At 57.6% G+C, this 21,196-nt stretch overlaps 1 protein-coding gene across 1 annotated transcript; it reads left to right on the top strand.

The window, feature by feature from the left end:
- The first annotated feature begins 11,706 nt into the window (after positions 1-11,706).
- On the top strand, positions 11,707-20,991 carry C6H11orf24 (chromosome 6 C11orf24 homolog). Its single transcript, XM_028516782.2, has 4 exons — positions 11,707-11,865; positions 15,470-15,695; positions 18,814-18,984; positions 19,683-20,991. The coding sequence occupies exons 3-4, from the start codon at positions 18,909-18,911 to the stop codon at positions 20,813-20,815; spliced, it is 1,209 nt and encodes a 402-aa protein (XP_028372583.1). The 5' UTR covers positions 11,707-11,865; positions 15,470-15,695; positions 18,814-18,908; the 3' UTR covers positions 20,816-20,991.
- Positions 20,992-21,196: the final 205 nt, after the last annotated feature.

Genomic DNA, 21,196 nt, shown 5'->3' with positions numbered 1-21,196 from the left:
AAAGGCCAGTGCACAGGCCCTGGGGCCCGGGGAGAGGCTGGAGAGGTCAGCGCAGAGGGAGACAAGGTCAGAGAGGAGCAGGCTGGCTGTGCAGGGCCGTGGAGACTGTCTCCTCTGAGTGAAACAGGGGAACCATGGGTGGGGGACCCAGAGCCCAGGGAGCCTGGGCTTGAACTTCCATTTTACAGAATCTCTCGGCTACTGTGCAGGAAATAGACTGAAGGGGCCGGAGGGGAGCCTGGAGGCCAGCTGAGGGGCCATGGCCGCGGTCCAAGTTCAAGGTGGTGGTGACCAGGATGGCAACAGCAGAGCTGGAGGGAAGCGGTTGGGCTCTGGGTCCCTCTGAGGGCAGAGATGTGCACAGGACTGTCGCGGCTGAGGGAGGGGTCCCGGCTGACGCCGCAGCACTGGACCGTGGCACCTGGGAGGCTGGGGTCGCCATCCCTGGGGTCCGAGTGCCAGCGAATGAAAGGGGAGAAGTGCAGGGGAGTGGGGCACAGAGTCTGCCTTGACCTTATCTAGCCAAGACCCTCTCAGACTTCCCAGTGAGGGACCACCGCGGGCAGGGCCTAGGGTTTAGAAATGCAGGAGTCTTCTGTTTCAAAGGCTGGGGTCCCGGAGGGGCAGCTACGAAGGAAGAGGTTCAAGGGCTGCACACTGGGGCCCCCAAGAGCAGGGCTGAGGAGGCCCGGGAGGGAGGGGGTCCTAGAAGCTAGGAAAGAAAGTCAGTGAGGGCCAGGGCGAAGGGTGGGCTGCTGCCAGATGGGTGGGACCGGGATGGAGACTTGTCCCCGGGGCCCAGGGAGCGGCCGGCGGCCAGTGAGTGCTAGTGTCCCTGGCACCTGGCTTTACCGTGAGGACCAGGCAGGCGACAGGCAGTGAGAGAACACACAGGGCTCCACAGGGACGGGCACGAAGCACCTTTCCCCACAGCCCTGCCCCTCCGGGCAGCCTCGGGGGCCTCGGGAGTTCTCGGGTCTGCCCGGGTCCCCAGAGCAGCCTCAGTGCAGGGGCTGCAGCCCCAGCCTCTGTTTGGTGACCCCAACTCAAGTCCCAGCTCTGCTGGGGGGCAGGGAGGGGAGCCCCGGCAGGGTGGAGGCTGGGGGCGGCAGCCGGCCTCAACTTTCCTCCTAATGGCTGGAGCTGGGGACCAGGGAGGGACACGGGGGACAGGAAAGTGTGGGGGTGGGACTGAGCCCCCCGGGACCCACCCTGGGTCCCTGTGGTTTGGGGGATTCCGGATGTTGATACTTTCATCTACAGGCTCTTTGGGGGCACCTTGGATATTTCTCAGATGACATATGACCCTTGGGACACACACACCTTTGCCCCATGACCCAGGAAGCGCAGCCCCATGGCTGGCCAGGCAGCTGCAGCCGCAGCCTTGACCTTTAGTTCGTGAGCGGGGAGCAAGCACGAGACACACACATTGTGCCCCCACCCAGACCGCGGCTCCGGGACACCAATGTCCCCCTGGTTCCCTGACGCCCCTCCTGTCAGTCTTGAGATGAAGGGGACGCCCATCAGGGCCTCTCCCTCGCTCCCTCCGCCCCCTGCTTTTTGTCCTCTCCAGGTGGGCGGTGGGCTTCCTGGGGCAACCAGCTATCCGGGTCTGCCTAGCACTGAGGGGTTCCCAGGACATGGGCCCGGCTGGGCTAAAACTGGGGAAGTCCCCGGCAAACAGGGGTGAGTGGGGTCCCCCTGGGCTGGTGGTGGTGGTCTCCCCTCTGCACAGAGCCCACCCCAGGAGTGCGGGGGACAGAAGTACAAGGCGGGTCCGTCCTGCGCTCGCCACTTCAAAGTTAAAACACACTCTTCCAAATGTCAATGCCGTTTAAAAAAAAAAAAAAAAGTTGAGGGCTTTTTCTAGGCAAAAAGAGACGCGAGAGATATCTTGGCTGATCTTCTTTTTAAAAATGTTTTTTAAATTACTCTTTTAAAATGTTTTAAAAATTACTCAGCTGATATGAAGGGTTGTGCATGTTTTTTAAGACGTGATAAAACCATTCTGTTTATGTAGGAGAGTGCTCTTAGAAGATCTCTTCTAAACTCTTTCATGGAGAGCCGTCATAACTATCTGTGAGGTACTTTCAATATTTATATTTTTGGCAAATGTGGCAAAACCTTAACAAATTTTGAAGCTCTGTGATAAAATTATGGGTGGTCACTGTTAAAAAAAAAATAGTTATAAGCCTGCGCACAAGTGCACCTTCCTGATCCGGGAAGGCGGTGCGACAGGGGACTTTTGGGCCTCGTGGGACTTCATGTTGGAGCCCGGTGACAAGAGGCGGCCCAGCCCAGGACCGGCGCGACCTCCGCCCCAGCTCCGCGCCGGGCGCCCCGGAGCCTCTGCCGCGGGCCAGCAGTGGCGTCTGCAGCGGCCGCGGGGCTGGGAGCCCGGGGCCGGGGTGACGATCCGGGCGGGCGGCGGGCCGAGCCCGCGGCGCCTCTGAAGGCAGCCCCCGCCCCGCAGCCAACGAACCCTGCCGCAGACTTTGCACCCGGACTTTGTGTCCTGGGCGCGGGGAAGGGGCCAGAGGCTGCGGGCCGGGCTCCCCAAGTCCGTGTTCTGGGCTTTCCAGGCGTGGCACTGAGCCCTCCTAACGCCCCTTCTACGGAGGGGGAAACTGAGGCCCGGGGCAGGCTGGATGTTTTGACTGAAGTCCCTCCGCGACCAAGACGTGGAGCTGCAGGGCCCGTTATTCTTACCCCCGACAAGGTCCTGCGTCCTTTTGTGGGGGGAGGGGAAGAGGCTGAGGCTGGGGAGGGCCGAGGGGCGGCGACAGCTCCACCCACCCCCGGCCGCTCCACGCCCCTGCGGCTCGGGGCTCGGGCCCGCAGTGGCCGTGCGGCCGCGAGGGGGCAGCAGCGTCCCACCCGCCAGGCTCTTCCCGGCCCCCGCGTCTGAGAAGAAACAGCTGTCGAAATGGGGCGGGGGCGGGGGAGCGTGTCTCCGAAGCGGGACCTCGTCGCCGGAGACGCGACTGCGCACACCTGAGGCCGGTGCCAAGATAAAATAAAAGGGAAGAACCTGGGCCCCTGGATTCGTGCACTCGGCAAGACCGAGGGGAAGTTGAACCCCTGGGGACCTGTTTTCTACTCTGTGCCAATGGGGATAATAGTTCCTAGCTTGGCTGTGTTGGGAATGAAGATGACCTGGTAATAAATACAAAACACTACTACAAGGGCCCTGGCTGGTGTTGCTCCGTGGGCTGAATGCCGGCCTTTGAACCAAAGGGTCGCCGGTTCGATTCCCAGTCAGGGCACATGCCTGGGTTGCAAGCCAGGTCCCCAGTGGGAGTGCATGAGTGGCAACCACACACTGATGTTTCTCTCCCTTTTCTCTCCTTTCCCCTCTCTCTATAAATAAATAAAACCTTTTTAAAAAAGGATTTTCTGTCTGTTTCATTTTGTTTTTTTCTTTTCTTTTTTTAAATATTTTATTTATTTATTTATTTTTAGAGAGGGAAGGGAGGGAGAAAGAGAGAGAGAAACATCAATGTGCGGTTGCTGGGGGCCGTGGCCTGCAACCCAGGCATGTGCCCTGACTGGGAATCGAACCTGCGACACTTAGGTTCGCAGCCCGCGCTCAATCCACTGAGCTACGCCAGCCAGGGCTAATAAATAAAACCTTTAAAAAATAATTTTAAAATGTATTTCTACAAGGGTGCAGAGGGCCCCAATGAGTTACCAGCGGGAGGGCGGGGCTTCCTGGCACATACCTGGAGGAGGGCGGGGCTTCCTGGCACATACCTGGAGGAGGGTGGGGCTTCCTGGCACATACCTGGAGGAGGGGTGCGGACGCCTCAGCGCAGGTCCGCTCTGCTCCCGGTCCCCCTGGTCTGCCCAGGACTTCCCCGAAGACCCCTGCCAACCATCAGCTTCCGTGTCACCCCCCACAGAAAGACTGGTGTCACCTTCATTTTGTGATAAGGAAACTGAGGCTCAGAGAGGCTAAGCTTGTACCCTGGGGCCACGGGCCACAGTCCTTGTCAGCCTCAGAGCTGGGGACCTGGGATTCGTCCCAGGGGGTCACCCCGTGCATCCTGCACAGACCGCTGCCCAGGTCACCCGTGCAGGGTCAGGGGCAGTGACTCCCTCCCTAAATCTTCAACTGACGGGGCTGCCAATGCGGTTTTGGGAATTGTCCTCCTCCGAGGCCAACTTGGATGAATGTTTCTTCTTTTGCATCAACCTGGCCTTTATTCATATTCATGTATTTAGCTCACAACTAATTCTCGAGCGCCTACTGTGTCCCAGGCACTGCTCTAGAAGCTTTGGACACCAAACAAAGACCTCCGCCAGCAGGATCTTTTTGGTTGGAGGAGGGGGAGACAGAGAATGAGTCATGAATGTAATAAATAAATAAATTGTGTGATGTCTTGGAAGAACTACAGAAAAAAGAAAAGGCAGAGCAGGGCTGGGGGACGAGGAGAAGACAGGGTAGTCAGGAACGATCTCACTGAGGGGCCAACTAAGAAGCAAAGACGGGCAGGGAGGGAGGTGGGGTCAGGAGGACCTCTGGGGAGACCCTTCCAGACAGAGGGACAGCCAGTGCAACAGCCAGCAGGCTGAGGGTGCGTCTGCTTTAGAAAACACTTAACAACGGCAGCCCTGGCCAGGCTGCTCAGTGGATTGGAGCGTCGTCCCCGGCACCCAAAGGTTGTGGGTTCCATCCTCAGATCCCCAGTCCGGGCACGTACAGGAGGCAACAGAATGTTTCTCTCTGTCTCGCTCTTCCTTCCTCTCTCTCTAAATCAATAAACATCTTTTTAAAAATTAAAAAAGTGATAAGCCCATGGCATGCTAATGCAAATAACATGCCATGAAAAATATATGTATTGAGCAAAGCAAAAATTAATGAGTGGCATCATTTTATATATATTTACAAGTTGTTGTTGTTGTTATTTAGAGAGAGAGGGGAAGGGAGGGAGAAAGAGAGGGAGAGAAACATCAACATCTGGCTGCCTCTCCTACAGCCCCCACTGGGGACCTGGCCCACAGCCCAGGCATGCACCCTGACTGGGACTCAAACCAGCAACCCTTTGGTTTGCAGGCCTGTACTCAATCCACTGAGCCACACCAGCCAGGGCTAAATTTACAAATCTTTTTAATCTCCTTGTATCTGTTTCTGCATTCAATTTATTGCAACATGTTTGTTTGGTTAAAGTCCACAAAGAAAAGGTGGCCTCGCCCAGTTGTGCAGCCGGGAAGAGTATTTTGCTACTCTTCCAATAATTGTGGGTAGTTTTGTTAGCCCAGCAGAACAGGGGGGTTTCCTAAAGGTGAGCTACAGTGCGGGCCCTGACAGCACGTGAATACATTTCCTGAACTTGGGGACAGTCAAGTCCAACTGCATAGCAGATGGTATTGTCCTAAAGCCAGAACTGGTATCCGAAGTCAGTAAATAAAAGGGAAGAAAAAACCAAGCCAGGTGGCGTGGGCTCCAAGGTCAGGCTGTCAGCAGTGTGGAAACCAACATCAGACACGCACGGAACTCATGGCAAAGCAGCCGGCTCATCTGTGGTCCGCGGTGGGCAAAACGGGCCCATCTCCGAGCAAAAGCGAAAGAGAACGGCGCGTGTCCAAAAATGTGCGCCCGTGTGGATTAAGAAAGTGTGATTGCTTCGAAAGACAGAACTGCAAAAGGTGGTGGGTGGCAGAGGTCCGTCAACACTCAACTTGGTGACAGAGCAGGCCCCACGGGGAGGAGAGGGCTCCGAGGAGGCGAAGAAATAAAATCCAGGCTGAGAACTGTGTGCAAAAGGATCGTGGGGGGAAGCGGTCGGTCAGAAGTCTGCTGAGTCTTTGAGGAAAGGACACAGCCACAGAAGTCGCGAGGCCAGACTTTACACCCTATACCGTTCTTGCATTGATGTAAAAGCGACTTGCCGGCCCCCAGACTTGCATAGGCAGGATGTCGGCTGCCAAAGCCGGACACCACCCCCCGCCCCTCCGCCGCAGCAGCACACCGGCCCCAGTACACGCTGCAGACGTGGCCCTACAGATAGGGGGCGGGAGAGAACTCCCAGGGGGCAGAGCTTTGCTCTGTCTGCAGTGCCTTCCTCTCCACTCCCCCTTCTTCTCCTAAAATTCCCTGCTCAGCCTCCAAGTCCCTCCACCCTTAGTTTTCCGCCTCGTGGCCCCTGAGCCATGCTTCTTGGGTTCCTGGAATATAACCACAAACCCACACAGCAGCGCGGATGTCTTGTCCGTGGAAGCCACTGGCGGGGGTGGGGGGCTGAGATTTAGAACTTCGCAGTGGAGCTGTGGGCCCGGGGTGTCTGTTTGCTGCCTGGGGCCCCACATTTGCCATCACACCTTTTGCTGCTCTGCCGCCCTATACGGAGCCCGGGACGGGGGCCCTGTGGGGCTGACTCAAAGGCTGAAGTAAGCCAGCGCACCCTGATTGAAACGCTGCTGCACCTGCAAGTTTGGTAAACACGCCAATGCTTTCCCCAGAACACCCGATCAGGCCGTCCACCTGTGTTTTACCTGGCAAGCCTGAGCCCCTCCGTCGTCTTTCCTCGCCCCCGTCCCCTGGCGACCCCTTATTTCTGTCTATACGTTTGTCTTTTCATGAGTGTCACAGAAAGAAAATCGTATGTACATCGTTTCTCGTGTCTGCTTCCTTTCTTCTAGTCCAGAGCCTTCGAGGCTCTCCAGTGTTGGTGAACGTGCCGGGAATCCGTGCTTTGTGGTGGCTGAGCAGTGGTCCTTCGCGCAGGTGCACCGCGGTTCATGTATCCGTTCGCCGTGGGTTGTCGCCTGAGTGTCTCCAGCTTTTGGTGACTCGGCAAGCAGCTGCGGTAGACGCTTTCAGCCGGACCTTGAGCCGACTGGGTTCCATCTCCGCTGGCTGAGCGCCTGGGGGCGGGGCTGCTGGGTGGGGCAGTAACAGTAACGCCTCAACGTTGTAGGAGTTACACTGCCTGCCGAGGTAGCCGTCACATCCTGCATCCTCACCACGGGTGAGTTTAAGTTGCTCTGAATCGTCACAGATTTCATTTAGGGGGTGAAAGGGGGCTAGGGGTACTCCAGGGGGCTGGTTCTCTCTGTTTCTCATCAGCGTGATAATGACACAGGGGTTCAGTTGGTGAAAATTCATCAAGCTGTGGACTTTTATGTACGCTTTCCTGTATGTATATTAATCCTCAATAAAAGGCTTTTTAAACCATATAAATATCTTTTTTAAAGATTTTATTTATTTATTTTTAGAGAGGGAAGGGAAGGAGAAAGAGAGAGAGAGAGAAACATCAATGTGCGGTTGCTGGGGGCCGTGGCCTGCAACCCAGGCATGTGCCTCCACTGGGAATCAAACCTGCGATGCTTTGGTTCGTAGCCCATGCTCAATCCACTGAGCTATGCCAGCCAGGGCTTAAACCATATAAATATCTTTAATCATTCCACTAAATTAACTAAAAATGTGGGAAATTTAAAACATGCTTTTTCAAAAAAAGAAATAAAAGGAAAAGTCAGTGTAAATCCATAGCAGCCTGGTCGCACAATCTTGAGGACTTTCCCAGCTATCCAGGGGACACGGAGTCTGTCCAGGAGGTATCCAGCCATGTAATATGAGAACAGACACATTTATTGCATGGGATGTGATGCACGAGCAGGTGCATTGTCCTGACGAACCCGCCAATCACCAGTTGCCCATAGTTGCAGCTTTCTGAATCAACTGAATAATTTCCACAGAGGAATATTCAAGCTTAATGCAAAATCTGATACAGGCTCATGGCCCTGCTCGCTCAGTCAGTTTGAGTGTGACGGCCACACAGTGCACATGCTCCCTCAGTGGCGTCTATCGCCCCCACTGACTACTACAGTGGAGTCGTCAGTGTTCACACGGGCGCATTCCAGTCCCCTCTCCTGGGCTGCCCGGCTACATCGACGTCGTGCAAACCGCTCTTGTTGCAGCAACAATGGCTGTACTTTTCCCCGACAAACCTCATTGTATGTCTGCAAACCAAATTAATGCGTGACAAGTGAGAAGGACTAATCCAACACTGCACACAGAATTTTATTTCTGTCTTCCCCGATCACCCTTTTGTATTCTCATTCCCATCATGGTAACGCCCTCAGTTTTGTGTTCGGAGCGTAAAACGAAACTTCAGTGACTAGCGACCCGAAGAGCGGCGCGTGGAGGGAAGCATTCGCTTTGCTCTCCCCCAGGAGCAACGGTCTGGCGTTCGCCGAGCCAGCGTGCAGAGGGTTCATCAAACACGGCTGCCCTGAGCGATGGGAATCGACTGTGCGGGGAAACTGAGGCACGGAGCGTCTAGGCTAAGCCCTGTGCTCTCTGGCACTCAGCTAAAACATGAAGGAGCCAGGACTTGAAGCCAGGTAGTGTTACTCCAGAGCCCTAACATTCATATGTGGACTCTTGCATGGCCTTAAATTCAAACAATATTATAATTTAACAACTAAGAGTGTTACTGTAGACCGTCAGACTGCTGGGGAGTCTCCTCCATTGGCCAAGATGGCTCTGGGTGGGGGGTTCTTACACTCAGCGGGCCAAAACCTAGAAAAACAAATGGATAGGGTCCCAAATGTGTCCAAAGCTAGCAAGATAATGGATTAAAAAAAAAAAAGCCCTCCGCTCCCAATCCCTGTAAGAACTGGAGGCTTGAACAGGAAGGGGACACGGGCTTTCAGACGGGAGTGTGCCATTGTCCCAGGCCACACGGCACCTGAATAAAACCTCGTTGCTTCTGCACCAGCGCCCGTCTCACGAGTCTGGCTTTCCTTGCCGCAGGCAGCCGAACCTCGGTCTTGTTGGGTCACAAGAGGACAAAGCTTTGAGTTTGTTACTAGCTATTTCTGCAGAGAAAGCACCTGAGATGGCCTGTGCCCTCAGACAAAAGCTTAAGGATTTAAGTGGATCCTTCTCTCTCTTTAATTCCCCCATCTCTATCAGAAGCTGGCCCTCCCTGCTTGACTCTTCATAATACACTCGTCCCTGGCTACATCATGGCTCGCTTACTGTGGCTTCACTGTATCTTGGGTTAAAAAACTCGGGATATAGCCCTGGCTGGCATAGCTCAGTGGATTGAGCGCGGGCTGCGAACCAAAGTATCGCAGGTTCGATTCCCAGTCAGGGTACATGCCTGGGTTGCAGGCCATGGCCCCCAGCAACCGCACATTGATGTTTCTCTCTCTTTCTCCCTCCCTTCCCTCTCTAAAAATAAATAAATAAAATCTTAAAAAGAAACAACTCGAGATGCAGTGAAGCTGCAATAAGTGGACGGCGATATAGCGCGGGACGACTGTATACGTCAGTGGCCAGTACCCATATAGAATTTTACATGTTGTTAAAATTACGTAGGTGTAAGAGTGCAGAAAGTGTTTAAGAGCACACGAAGTGTTTATAAGAGTGTGGGGAAGGTTAATAAGAGAGTGGGAAACGTTTATAGGAGTGTGGGAAGGGTTTACAAAGCCTTAAAATATGTATAAATAATAAAATAAATACAACGCCGCTACTTCGCGGATTTTCACCTACCGCGGGGGTCTCTGGAGCGTAACTCCCGCGACAGGTGAGGGGTCACTGTACCGTGCAGAGAAGAGACAGCAGTGCAGCTCCCACAGCTGTGCTCAGTAGACACTAGGTCCCAGGTGACCCCGACCCCCCCAGAGGTACTAGATTGCCCTATGAGTGAATGTGTGTCCCTGCATCCTGGACCATCTAGGCAAGACATGTCCGTTGTTGTCGGAAACCCACTTTCTAGTAACATCCTCGACTGGAGGTTGGCAAACCTTTTCTGAAAAGAACCAGGCAGTACATCTTTCAGGCTTTGCGAGCCACACTGCCTGTGCTGCACCCACTCCACTCTGCCCTCGTAGTACAAAAGCAGCCAGACTCTATGCAGCGAGGCAGTGTAACTGTATTCCAATACAACTTTCTTTACAAAAGCAGCCGACGGCCAGCAGACCCTTGGTCTAGACTCTGAGCTCCTTGAGGAGGAAGGCTGTGTCTTATTTTTGTAATCTCAGCCCTAGGAGCTAAAATAGCCCTGATTTTAAAAAAGATTGCATTTATTTTGAGAGAGAGGGGAAAGAAGGGAGAAAGACAGGGAGAGAAACATCGGTGTACAAGAGAAACATAGATTGTCTCTCGCACGCCCCAACTGGGAACGGGGCCTGTAACCCAGGCATGAGCCCTGGCTTCCAGTTGCCTGGCGAACCAGCAACCCTTTGGTTCACAGGCTGGCGCTCAATCCACTGAATCACATTAGCCAGGGCCCGGTTTTGCCAAGAAGGAAATGAAACCCCAGAGTTGCAGAGGCATCGATTTTCAAAGAAGGCGAGTACAGAACTACAACTGGATCTTTAAGTGTATTCTCACTGTGAACACGGATATGGCATTTCTCATGTTAGATCTGAGCTAGTTGGGAAAATTAAAACAAACACAAAGCAAAAGAACCGTATCTTCACAAACCCTACCGACTAGCCTAGGTCTCAGCAAACTCCTCTATGCAGGTTAAGTTCTACACAACTTAAAACTATGAGTTTGGCTCTGGCTGGAGTGGCTCAGTGGACTGAGTGCCGGCCTGCAAACCAAACGGTCACCGGTTCGATTCCCAGGCAGGACATACACCTGGGTTGAAGGCCAGGTCCCCAGTGCTGGGGGTGTGAGAGATCACACACTGCTGTTTCTCTCCCTCTTTCTCCTTCCCTTCCCCTCTCTAAAAATAACTAAACAAAATCATAAATAAATAAATAGATAAATAAAACTACAAGGTTGAAATAGCTCTAAATTGCTGGTGTTCCGAGCTCAGAGATGGTACGTGCATCCTGTCTTTGTGCACCCTCAGTTTTCTGTCTGCCTCCATTTCCTGCCAGAAGACCCCAAGGCAGGTTATAAAACTGTCTGAAAATAGAGCCCTTGGTGTATTCCCACGTGTGGACGGAAAAAGGGGTTCTATGGAAAGTAACCTCACAGGGTGATCTGATCATAAACGTCTAACTGGGCAGGTCATGTCCATAGTCACGCCCAAGGCACATAGCGTCTTCAGTAAACGGTTTACTGGCTTAAGCAGACCCTGCCCATTGTTCTTGTGCATCTAAGTTAACGTACCTTTGAAATAAGCAAATTCCCCATTCCCCAAACTCGAATTCCCCATTGTTATCCCTAGGCTGACAATTATAAAACGTTTTGTAAGTCTTATTTTCTGCATATGCAAAATGGAGGCTAAGAGTACAGCTCACAGTACTATTGCTGTAATTAAATCACTGAACCTGTAGGAAAAATCACGGAACAAGCTCAAGGCTTGGCAAGTTGTAAGCTGCCGTCCCTACCATTACTACCAGCAGCCCACGCCCAACGCAGGCCCCCAGGGCTTGGATCAAGTATGAGGGAGGAAGGCAGGAGTATGGGAGGGTCACTCCCTCGTGCTCGACCCCTGTGAACCACTAGGGCACACCTGAGCTGACGCTGCCCGGGCCTGGCACTCTGGTGGCTGCAAGAAAGTGCTCACATCTAGGCGGCGGAGACCACGGAAGGACCACTTCCGCCCAGGTCCTGTCGGGAATAGCCAATTCCGGCCGCTTGGGGGCGGTCTCTGGGCCGCGCCCTCGATGGGCGGGGCCTGGGGAGGCACGCCTCTCGCTTCCGGCTCGCATCCGGCTGCGCCAGGCACCGCCTAGCGGATCCCTGCGCCTGCGGGAGGCTGCCCGCCCCGCCCCCGACACGCCTTCCAGTGACGTCACTTCCCGGCGGCCGGGGCGGGGCGGACCTAGGGCGGCTGTCCCGAGCACTTTGGCTCCGGGCTGCTCTGCCCTGCTGCCCGCCACGTCCTCACGCCGGACCGGGGGTGCCTTCGCCGTCCGAGGGCCGCCCGGCCTCTGCAGGCCTGCCGCGCCCGGGTAAGGGTTCTGCGCTGCGCTCCGGCATGCTGTAGTCACGGCTCCGGAGGGTCTCGGGGCTGAGAGGAGGAGAGGGCAGGAGGATGAATGGGGGCACGAGAGGCAGAGGAGGGGGACCGGAGAAAACGGGACTGGGGGCACCCGATGCCAGATGATGAGGACGGAGGTGCCCGTCCAGTAAGAACCGTCCAAAGCGGTAAAGAGTTTTTACGAGTTTATTTGAGCCAAACCGATGACAGTTGCTGGGAAGCAAAAGCTCAAGGAATTGAGAAAATGCTCTGGAGGAGGGCAGCTCTGCTGCTTAAAGGCGGGTTCCATGACATTCATTGGTGGTGGATTTACGGGGCCAGGAGGAGGGAAAGTGGGGGAATCTCTGGGGTTGAATGAAAAGTAAAACGGAGAGACACATACTTTTTTTGCATTGACGGGTGCAGGCTAGTCCATGATTTACAGCACATAGAGACAGTATTCGGGGAACAAGATGACCACGAGGGTCTCTGGGTTCTGCTGCGGTGGGCGTGCCCTGAAGGGTCTGCAAAAGGAGGTGACTGATGTTCTGGCCGTGCATTATTTTAGATGTAAAGTGACCATAGACAGGCTCGCGTAAGGTAATTTGTCGAGGAAACCGTAGGCCTAGGACATGAGTACACATTTAATGAGGAATTTTTCATTTCAGACCATGCCAACTAGTTACCTTGCCAGCCTCCCCTGAGCTTCTCAGGTTCCGTATGTGGTCCCTTTTTCAACCATACTGCCAAGGAATAGGCTAGAGGAAGAAGCAGGAGGAGTCAGTTGGGAGCCCAGACTCCAAAGGAGCTTGGGTGGAGGCCCAGAGGTAGGAGGCAGGGTCACACCCAGGCTGTTCCAGTTTGGGATCAGAGGATGGGGATGTTGAGACATGCCTATTTGGGCGGGAACCGAAAGATCCTCCAGGGGCAAGGCCGGGCCCCAAGAAGTGAGCTCACAGAAAAGGGGGCCCTTTAGGTGACCCAGACCTCCCTCAGGCCCTTTCTACCCTGGGGGGGTTGTCCTTTTCCATCTACCTGCCCATCTCCCCCCAGGTGAATCTGGAGGGCCGCTTAGCCTGTGCATTTCCCTGAGGCTGATGGAGGAAGCAGCATCCACAAGGCAGCCATGAAACACACATGTGGCATTTACAATTTTGCCTATAACACTTTGTTTTCTCCCCAAGGGAAGCATCTCTAAAAATGTCAGTAAAATCGGTGAGGAAAGGATTTACAACACAGGCTTTTCCCGCTTCTATGCCAGTCTTGCCTAACAGGCAAAGCGATGTCAAGTTTACCCACCTTGCCAAGAAAAACCAGACCCTTGACCAGCATTTAACCGTGATACCAAAACTGCCAGAGACCCGGAAGCAGCCGTGTAATTAAGACAGTCTCTACTGCTCCAGGTTCCCATCTGCCACAGAGACGCGTCCTTTGAACCACAGGACAGTGTCTCTGTACACGGCCCGTGTTCCTTGGGTTCTGCTATGGAAGTTCAGCCAGGTGATACGTCAGCATGGGTGTCTGTGCTCTGCCCTGAACTTGCCTTCAGAGTCCCTACTTCTTGGTACCTGTGGTCGCCCCAGCTTGGATGGGGACTAGGGTCACGTCGCTGCTGATAAGTGTCACCAAAGTGATGGAACGTGTGGCCCCTGCCAAGCCTGAGGCTTCCCTGTGTCGGATCTCAGGAGCCCGTGGAAGCCAGAGAAGGGAGTGAAGCAGTTTGCAGTCTGATTGTATGCACCTTGCACGCGGCGTCCTGCATGTGACAAACAGATTCATAAAAGAGTTTAAAATCCAGCCCAGGTTGGGAACACGAGGAATTGGAGACGGGAGGTGCTGAGAGGCATCACAAGGTCAAGGGTCAGAGGAGAATCAGGAAGTGGACACCACGCCTTTCTGATGGGGAGTTTCCTGGCTCATGGGGGCGCTCTCTCTTCTCTGCAAGACTTGTGGGGAGCTGACCCCTGAAAAGGGCGAACTCCCAGCACCAGCCCAGTCTCCTGTCGTTCCATCTGCCCTGGTCTCACTTGACACCGACTTCACTCTTTCCTGCTTATTCCCGTCCCGCCCCAGCAGTCTCTTTGCTTTTCATCTCTCGTGGTCTGAGACCTTGATCTGTCTAGTCTCCAGGTAATCATAACTGGCCAGACCCTCTTGTAAGGTTCACCAAAGCTTTTGCAGGGGAAACTAGTATTTTAAATCTCGTGAATGGTTCGTCTCTTGTGAGTCAGCTCACCAGGGTAGCGCGGGTCCCCACAAGTGAATGCTGACATTTAGAATGTGCCGGTGGAAAGTGGAGGCAGGACCATACCAGAGAGATGAGGTCCCGGCACGGCGAGGGCCCATCCCCCGCCATTCCCGGTGCTGTGGGAGTGAGGGCCGGCTCCCCGCGCTGGGAGGGAACAAGCAGAAGGGAGTGGCATCCAGCAGAAGCTAACGGAGAAGCTCGTGGAGTTTTCCGGAGCAGCCTTGTAGAGATGCTCCGCGGGTGCACTCGCTTTGTGTGTGTAACTGTGTGATTGCACACGCACATGGGTGTGACTTACATAGGCACACGTGTGGCAGTGTGCGTGCACATGTAGCTGTGTGCGCACGGCTATGCCTGCAGCTGTGTGCACACAAGTGTGACTCCACACTCCATGTGTGTGCCTGTGCATGCATGCAGGTGTGTGCACACGGGGGCATTTGTGTTAGGGAGTGGGCCATGGCGGTCCTGCGGCATCACATACCTGCCGCTGGAGGAAGGGACCGGTCTCCTTCGTGTCCGGAGCGCACATTAACTGCCCAGCACGGGAGAAGCGTTTGTGCCGGCACAGCCTCGCCTCACTGCTGTGCCCCCGGGTTCCTGCGGTTTCCGTCGGCTCCTAGAAAAATGCATCTCCTGTCGTGTGGATCATGCCATTCCTCTGAACTATAAAATTTGTGGGTGAAACTATATCCATCAGGCCTCCTCTGCCTGGTTGCTCCAGGTACTTGAAGAAAATAAGACGTTGATTTCTTTCATTGGAGCCTTTCAGAAGTGTTTTCCAAGAGTGAGACACACTTGGTTAAAAAAAAAATACAAAGTAGAAAATGAAAATCACCTGTAAATCTATTAGCCAGGGGTAACTGTTATTAGCATTCTGGTATAAAATTTTTTAAAGATTTTATTTACTTATTTTTAGAGAGAGGGGAAGGGGAGGGGAGAGGGAGAGGAACGTCACTATGTGGTTGCCTCTCATGCGCCCCCTACTGGGGGCCCCGTTCACAGGCCTGCCCTCAGTCCACTGAGCCACACCAGCCAGGGCTGAAATTTCTGTATTTTTTTTAATCGCTGTGATAGTATTTTACATATGGATGGGACCATATTTTATGTAATCATTCCAGTTTTTTACCGGTAGAAGTAACGCCACTGTGAACAGCTCTGTAGATTTCCGCCCATGGGCAGCTGTCCAGTGGCTTCCGTGCAAGAAGCGGCGGCCGTGGAAAGTGCTTCGTCAGGAGCTGGGGCGTTGAAAGTGCTGACGTCATGGCGTCGCTTCGCAGCCCGGTGCCTGCTGAATGCTGCTTGTCCGGTGCCCCCTGCTCACTGGCTGGTTCCCCTGTGCTTTTCCTAGGAGCGGCACTCCTCTCCAACCCTGGATGCGACTGTTAGCAGAGCGCAGCGTCTGCCTGTGTCCCCCATGTGCCACAAAGCATGCCGCGGCCCGGGACTGCTCCCCGCAGCCGCCCTCGCCTCCTGCAAAGCCAGACCTCACCTGACGAGCACACGGCGCCAAGCCCGCCGCTCTCCGAGGAGGAAGATGGCCCAGCCCGGGAACACGCCCTGAGCACCTGCTTCTGGTGAGTGTCTGAAGCCCTGAGAGCCAGGGCCACCTGCTTGGTGATGGGACAGTGAGCTCAGAGAAGACGCTGAGGGGGTTCTGCAAGCTCAGGGAGCATCGAGGGGAAAGGAGAGATGGCAAAGCGCAGAAAGCCGAGCCCTCCAGCAGTTGAAAGGGGCCTGGTCTGTGGCTCTTCCTGTCAGAGGCTCCGCCTTCTGGGGTCCTCCAGGAGGTTGGTTTATAGGCGGGGACAGGAGGGACCGAGTGGCTGTCTGTGGTCCTCATCCGCTCACCACCAGAGCCTCGGCCTACGTCACAGAAGCATAATAGTTTCTGTGGGAGCCCCTCGTGTGCGCAGCAGCTCACTGACGCCCGGGCGGAGGGGGCCCCTCACCCCCGAAGGGCCGGGGGGGTGGGGGCACACCGACCAACCAACCAGAGGCTGTCCCAGGCCCCAGGCCTAAGTCGTCCGCCTCCACTCCGGGTGAGGCGGGGAGGAGGAAGGCCGTTCAGCACTCAAATCAGCCTCTGCCTCATCCAGGAACCCTGCAGTTTGCTGCTTGAGCAGCAGGTAGGGACTGCAGCGTGCGGGCCAAGTCCTGCCTGCCGCCTGTGTTTGCAAATAAAGTTTTATTGGGACGTAGCCATACCCATCGTGTACATATATATCCTCCACTCACAGCTGCGTGGCCCACAGAGTCTAAACTGTTGGCTGTCTAGCTCTTTACAGAAAATGTCTGCCAACTCTACTCTAGAGACCTGTGGTGGGGGAACACCAGAGGGCCCGGGCCCGGGTTGCTATCGGGAAGCCCCTGGCACATCACCCCGCCCCAGTGGCCCCCGGCTCCAGGCTCCGGCATGGGGCCACTCCTTCAGCAGCGGGGGACTGGCCGGAGAGAGCCCTTTAAATACATTCCTTCACCGAGAGCCCAGCTGCAGCGCCTCGGGGAGTCCACGGTGCCCGAGACCTTCCAGTTTCGGTTCTGGCCTCCGCGGCAGTGTCTGCCCCTTCTCTCCCCGCCCCACCCCCACTCGCCCCTAGCAGATCAAGCAGCGCCTTGGCTCTGGAGAAGGCAGATGCAAATCTGTGGTTGGTAGGGCCGAGTGACTCTCGACACCTGTGAGGGCCGGGCACCCTTCCAGGCCACTGTGGAAGGAAAATGCAGGATGAAGCTACATACAAGTCAGTGACTCTTGGGAAGGGGTCAGGGCCTCAGGGAGTGCGGCAGCCCCCCGGGAGGGTTTGTGCCGGATGGGTTTCCGGCTCCCCTACAGCAGCCCCTGCTGATCCCAGGGGGCAGAAAGCCACTGTGTGACCCCCTGTAAACACCCCTTTAGGCCCCACGGGGGCTGCCTTTGTGGGCCGATGGCTGAGCCGGGCTCCGGGTTGGGAGTGACAAGTATTTCGTGCGCCTGGGAGAGGCCAGTGGGGGCCAGATTTGGAAGGCCGCCTCGGCCCTGTGAAGGCACTTCTGGGCTGTGCAGGGGTGGTACAGGGTTTGAGCCCTGGAGGCGGGGTCAGCCTTGTGGGTTACCAGGGTCTTTTGGGAAGCCGTGGGGGCGGGGCAAGAGGATCAGGGCCCTGTCGGGGTGCTAGGAAGTGATGCGTTTGTGACTCTTCCGGCTGCAGGGCCACAGAGAGCTATGGTGGCATCCAGCGTCCGTCCTGGGGTGAGGGGCCGGCCGGGGCGTCTCCATCCAGTGTCCTCGGGGCTCCCTTCCAGGATGCCCTGTGAACTCAGGACCTCCGCAGTGAGGGCCCAGTGGGAGGGCCGAAGGCCTAGGCCGTCCTCGGGCAGCACTGACCTTGGAGGGACGTCCGGGAGCCCCATTCCCGTCGCCTGCCCTTAGACTCCCAGCAGGCCTGGGTTCTGTGCCCATGTCGAGTGGTCAGCCGTGGGACTAGAGCTGGTTGAGTGTGGCCGGGCTGTTGCCCGGGGAGGGCCGGGTTTCCAGGTGGCCAGGTGGGACTCAGGCCGTTGGGCAAGGGTGAGGACAGGACCGGGGGGCAGCCAGGCACAGCAGGACGTAAAGTGACGGACACTTGAGGTCACCTGGCCCCTCAGCCCCCCCAACTGCAGCTCTGCAGGGAGGAGCCCCAGCCCGCCCTCGGGAGGGAGCCAGGGTGGGCATGGGCTCAGCCCCGTGCACTCTGCACTTGGGCAGCCAGCTCCTGGTGAGGCCTGCCCCTGCCGCCCCCTCGCTAGTGCTCACACCCCCCCTCCCACCCGGACCGGGTGGCCTCTCACTCCCGTCCGGTCCCAGAAGTCACCACGCTGCCCCGTGGCCTCTGGTCCTGCTGATCTGTGGCTTTCTCCCACTGGCCCCCAGCAGGTGACCCCCACCCATCTTTCAGAGCGTGGCCCCGGTGTCGCTTCCCCAGGAAACCTCCCCTGGCACCGCCACCTGGATGAAGTGCCTCCTCGGGGCCCCGCCCCCCCCACCCTCGTCCAGCCACCCAGGGAACCAGCCTCCCACTCACCCTTCCAGTCCTGCCCGCTGCCGTCGCCTTGGTGCCTCCCTGCTCCATGTCACCTGCAGCGGCCTCTTTCCACGGGGACTCCCACGGGGCGGCAGGCTCCCTGGAGGAGGGAGCTGTGTGGCTTCCACCTTTTGTCCTAAGTGGGCTGCCTGGCACCTGAGCAGGCCTCGGAACCCTGGACAGTGGAGTGGTGGCCAGGTGGAAGGGTTGTGACGGTGGCCGAATGGCTGCCCGGCTCAGGGGCTTCGCCCGTGTGAAGGGCGTGGTCGGGGGCACAGGGGGGCGGAGCGCACTGGGACCGCCCCGAGTCTTGCAGACCACGGGAGAAAGGGAGGGGGAGGGCTCGGCCCCTCTCCACCGCTCTGTCGAACTCTGAGCTGTGGGGCGGGGAAGTGGGCGCTCTCGGGGACCGGGGCTCCGCGTGGAGTCGGGTCAGGAAGTGCTTCAGACCTGTCGAGGGCAGACACTGGTCAGCGCACCCGGCCGCTGTGGCCGAGACACGTGGCGCTCTTCCTGGACGCCGGGCCTGGTTGAGGCACTTGGCTCTGTCTGCACGCTGGGCCCCGCCAGAGCCCTGCACTTGGGTGAGGAGCCACACCCGCGGCCTGGGCCAGGCTGTGCATTGCTGACCAGACGCCTTCTCTCTCGACCTCAGATCCTCAGCCAAGCCTCGGGCATTGTGCGCAGCCTGAGAGGAGCCCGCCGGGGGCCTCGCGGACCGCCCCAGCCTCGCCCCGCCTCACCCACAAGATGTGGACCGCCCTTGTGCTCGCTTGCGTTTCCTCCTTATCCTTGTCTGGACGCCTAGTGGCCGCCCAGGACTCAGGTGAGTGAGAGAGCTGGGCGACTGCCCAACAGGCCCACAGTGGCCCTCGGGCACCCTCAGCCCCGGGCGGTGTCAGCGAGCCCCCGGGGAAGGGCTCCCCCGGGCTGGGCCGAGAGGGGCTGTCAGGCTGAGCTCCAGGCCCCGTGCAGGTGGGGAGCCCCCAGCGGGACCAGGCCTCTGCACCCTGAGAGGGTCCCCTGCTTGGCACTGCGGAACCTCCTTCTGGAAACCAAGTCTCCACCGGGGAGGTCACTCATTCAGACCTCAGACTCTCGGGGGCACTTCCGCTCTGGCGGGCGCTGCCGCCGCAAAGCCCAGAGGCCTCCGCCGTGGAGATGCCGGGGCCGCGGTCTGTCCGCTCCGCAAGCCTGGGTGTGTCCGGGGGGCTTTCATTGGTGAATCACGCCTGTCCCGTGAGGCTTTCCTCTCTGTCTGCTGTTTTGGGAATTGGATCAAAACGTGAAGCTCTCAGGCCTCCCGTGGGCTGAGGCTCCGAGAGGGCAGAGCGGTTTCACGGGCGCGGTGCGGGTGCCTCCGCGGTGGGCTGCGGGCTGCGGGCTGCGGGCTGCGGGCGGGCGGGCCGGCCGGGCGGCGCGCAGACCCGGGAGGCTGTGCGCATGCGCCGCCCTTCTCTCCCGGGGCGGCGAGTCAGGCCCATGAGCGTGAGCGTGTCATCTTCTCCCCTTCCTCACTTCAAGGGCCCCCAGCCTTCAGCCGGACGGGCGGCAGCGTGGTCCCGGAAAGCACCCCCAGGGAAGCAGCGGAGAGCGCCTTCACCACAACGACCGCTCGAACGACGCCCCCCTCTCCCGACCCGGCGGCCGCAGGGGCGCTGGGAGCCAGCCGCAGCCCTCTCGCGGTCACAGCGGGGAGCGCACCCAGGACAGATGTGGGCACCCCGGCAACTGTGGCAGGTGGCCCTGACCTCCCGGCCTCCGGGCAGCCCACGCCGCCCTCCCCGACGCCCCCTGGGCCAGCTCCGTCCTCCGCGGCCGCTCTCACCAGCCCCCGCACCCAGGCGCCCAGCAGCAGCACGTCGCCGAGAGCTACCCCCCTGGTGCCACTGGCCTCCAGCACTCCCACGGCTGCCGCCTCCTCGGCAAAGGCGAGCAGCCCCCTGGGCACACAGGACCCTGCCAAGCGCACGCCCGGCCCCTCCACGGCGAGCCCCCCGCCCTCCGTGGGTCCCCACACACCCAACACGTTCTTAGGAGACCCCACCACCCAGGCGTCGACTGCCCAACCGGTGGCAGAGACAGCGAGTAGGTCCACTACCCCGTCCCTCACGAACGCAACCGCAGCGTCCACCCTCTCCTCTGTGGCCTCTGCGTCCACCCCAGCAGTGACAGCCACCAAGACACAAGCCGAGGGGGGGTCAGCTGCCAGCACAGTGCCAGCTTCTGGGCCTCACGCCAGCTGGACGCCTGCCGTGGAGCCTCTGTCTCCCATGACACCGTCAAGCCCCGCTCCACCTCCCCAGGGGACCACAGGCCCGGGCACGCCCCCCACGCCAGAGCAGGTGCCGCCTGAGGCCACAGGCGGCACTGCCTCCACCAGCCCGACACCCGGGAGCTCAGGGGACCCTAAGGTGCCAACCACAGACTCGTGCCAGCTCAGCACCCAAGGCCAGTACCTGGCGGTCACCACCAACCCCCTGCCCCTGTCCCCGGTGAACAGGAGTGTCCTCCTGGCCGTGCTCTTGCTCGGGGTGACCCTTTTCGCCACGGTCTTGGTTCTGTTCGCCCTGCAAGCCTACGAGAGCTACAAGAAGAAGGGCTACACGCAGGTGGACTATTTAATCAACGGGATGTACGCGGATTCAGAAATGTGAGGGGCGGGGCGAGCACGCGAGAGGGACGGGCCGTGCTCCTCCCGGTTTCCCTCCCAGACCAAACCGAGTGCTTCTGAGTTCCCTGGTGCGACTTACAGAGATGCCAGACGCTTAAACACATTTAATAACTGTCAGATTAATTCCACGATCGCTAAAGAGTTACTGCTTTTTTCGTACTTATTTTTGTAAACGGTCATGCTGCAGAGTGGGTGGGCGGGCGGGCCCCTGGGTCCCGGCCGGAATTAAAGCCGTGACCGCTTTCCATTCAGACCGTGTCTCCCCCCCGTGTGTGGGCCCCTCCCTGCCCCCCATCGCTACAGGGGCGCCCTCCCAGACGCTTCGGAGCCCTGGAGGTTCCCCGTGCCTGGGCTACTTCCTGGG

This window comes from Phyllostomus discolor, chromosome 6, assembly GCF_004126475.2.
Source record: "Phyllostomus discolor isolate MPI-MPIP mPhyDis1 chromosome 6, mPhyDis1.pri.v3, whole genome shotgun sequence".
NCBI lineage: Eukaryota > Metazoa > Chordata > Mammalia > Chiroptera > Phyllostomidae > Phyllostomus > Phyllostomus discolor.
The sequence above is the reverse complement of the archived record's forward strand: the minus strand, read 5'-3'. Positions and strand labels throughout refer to the sequence as shown.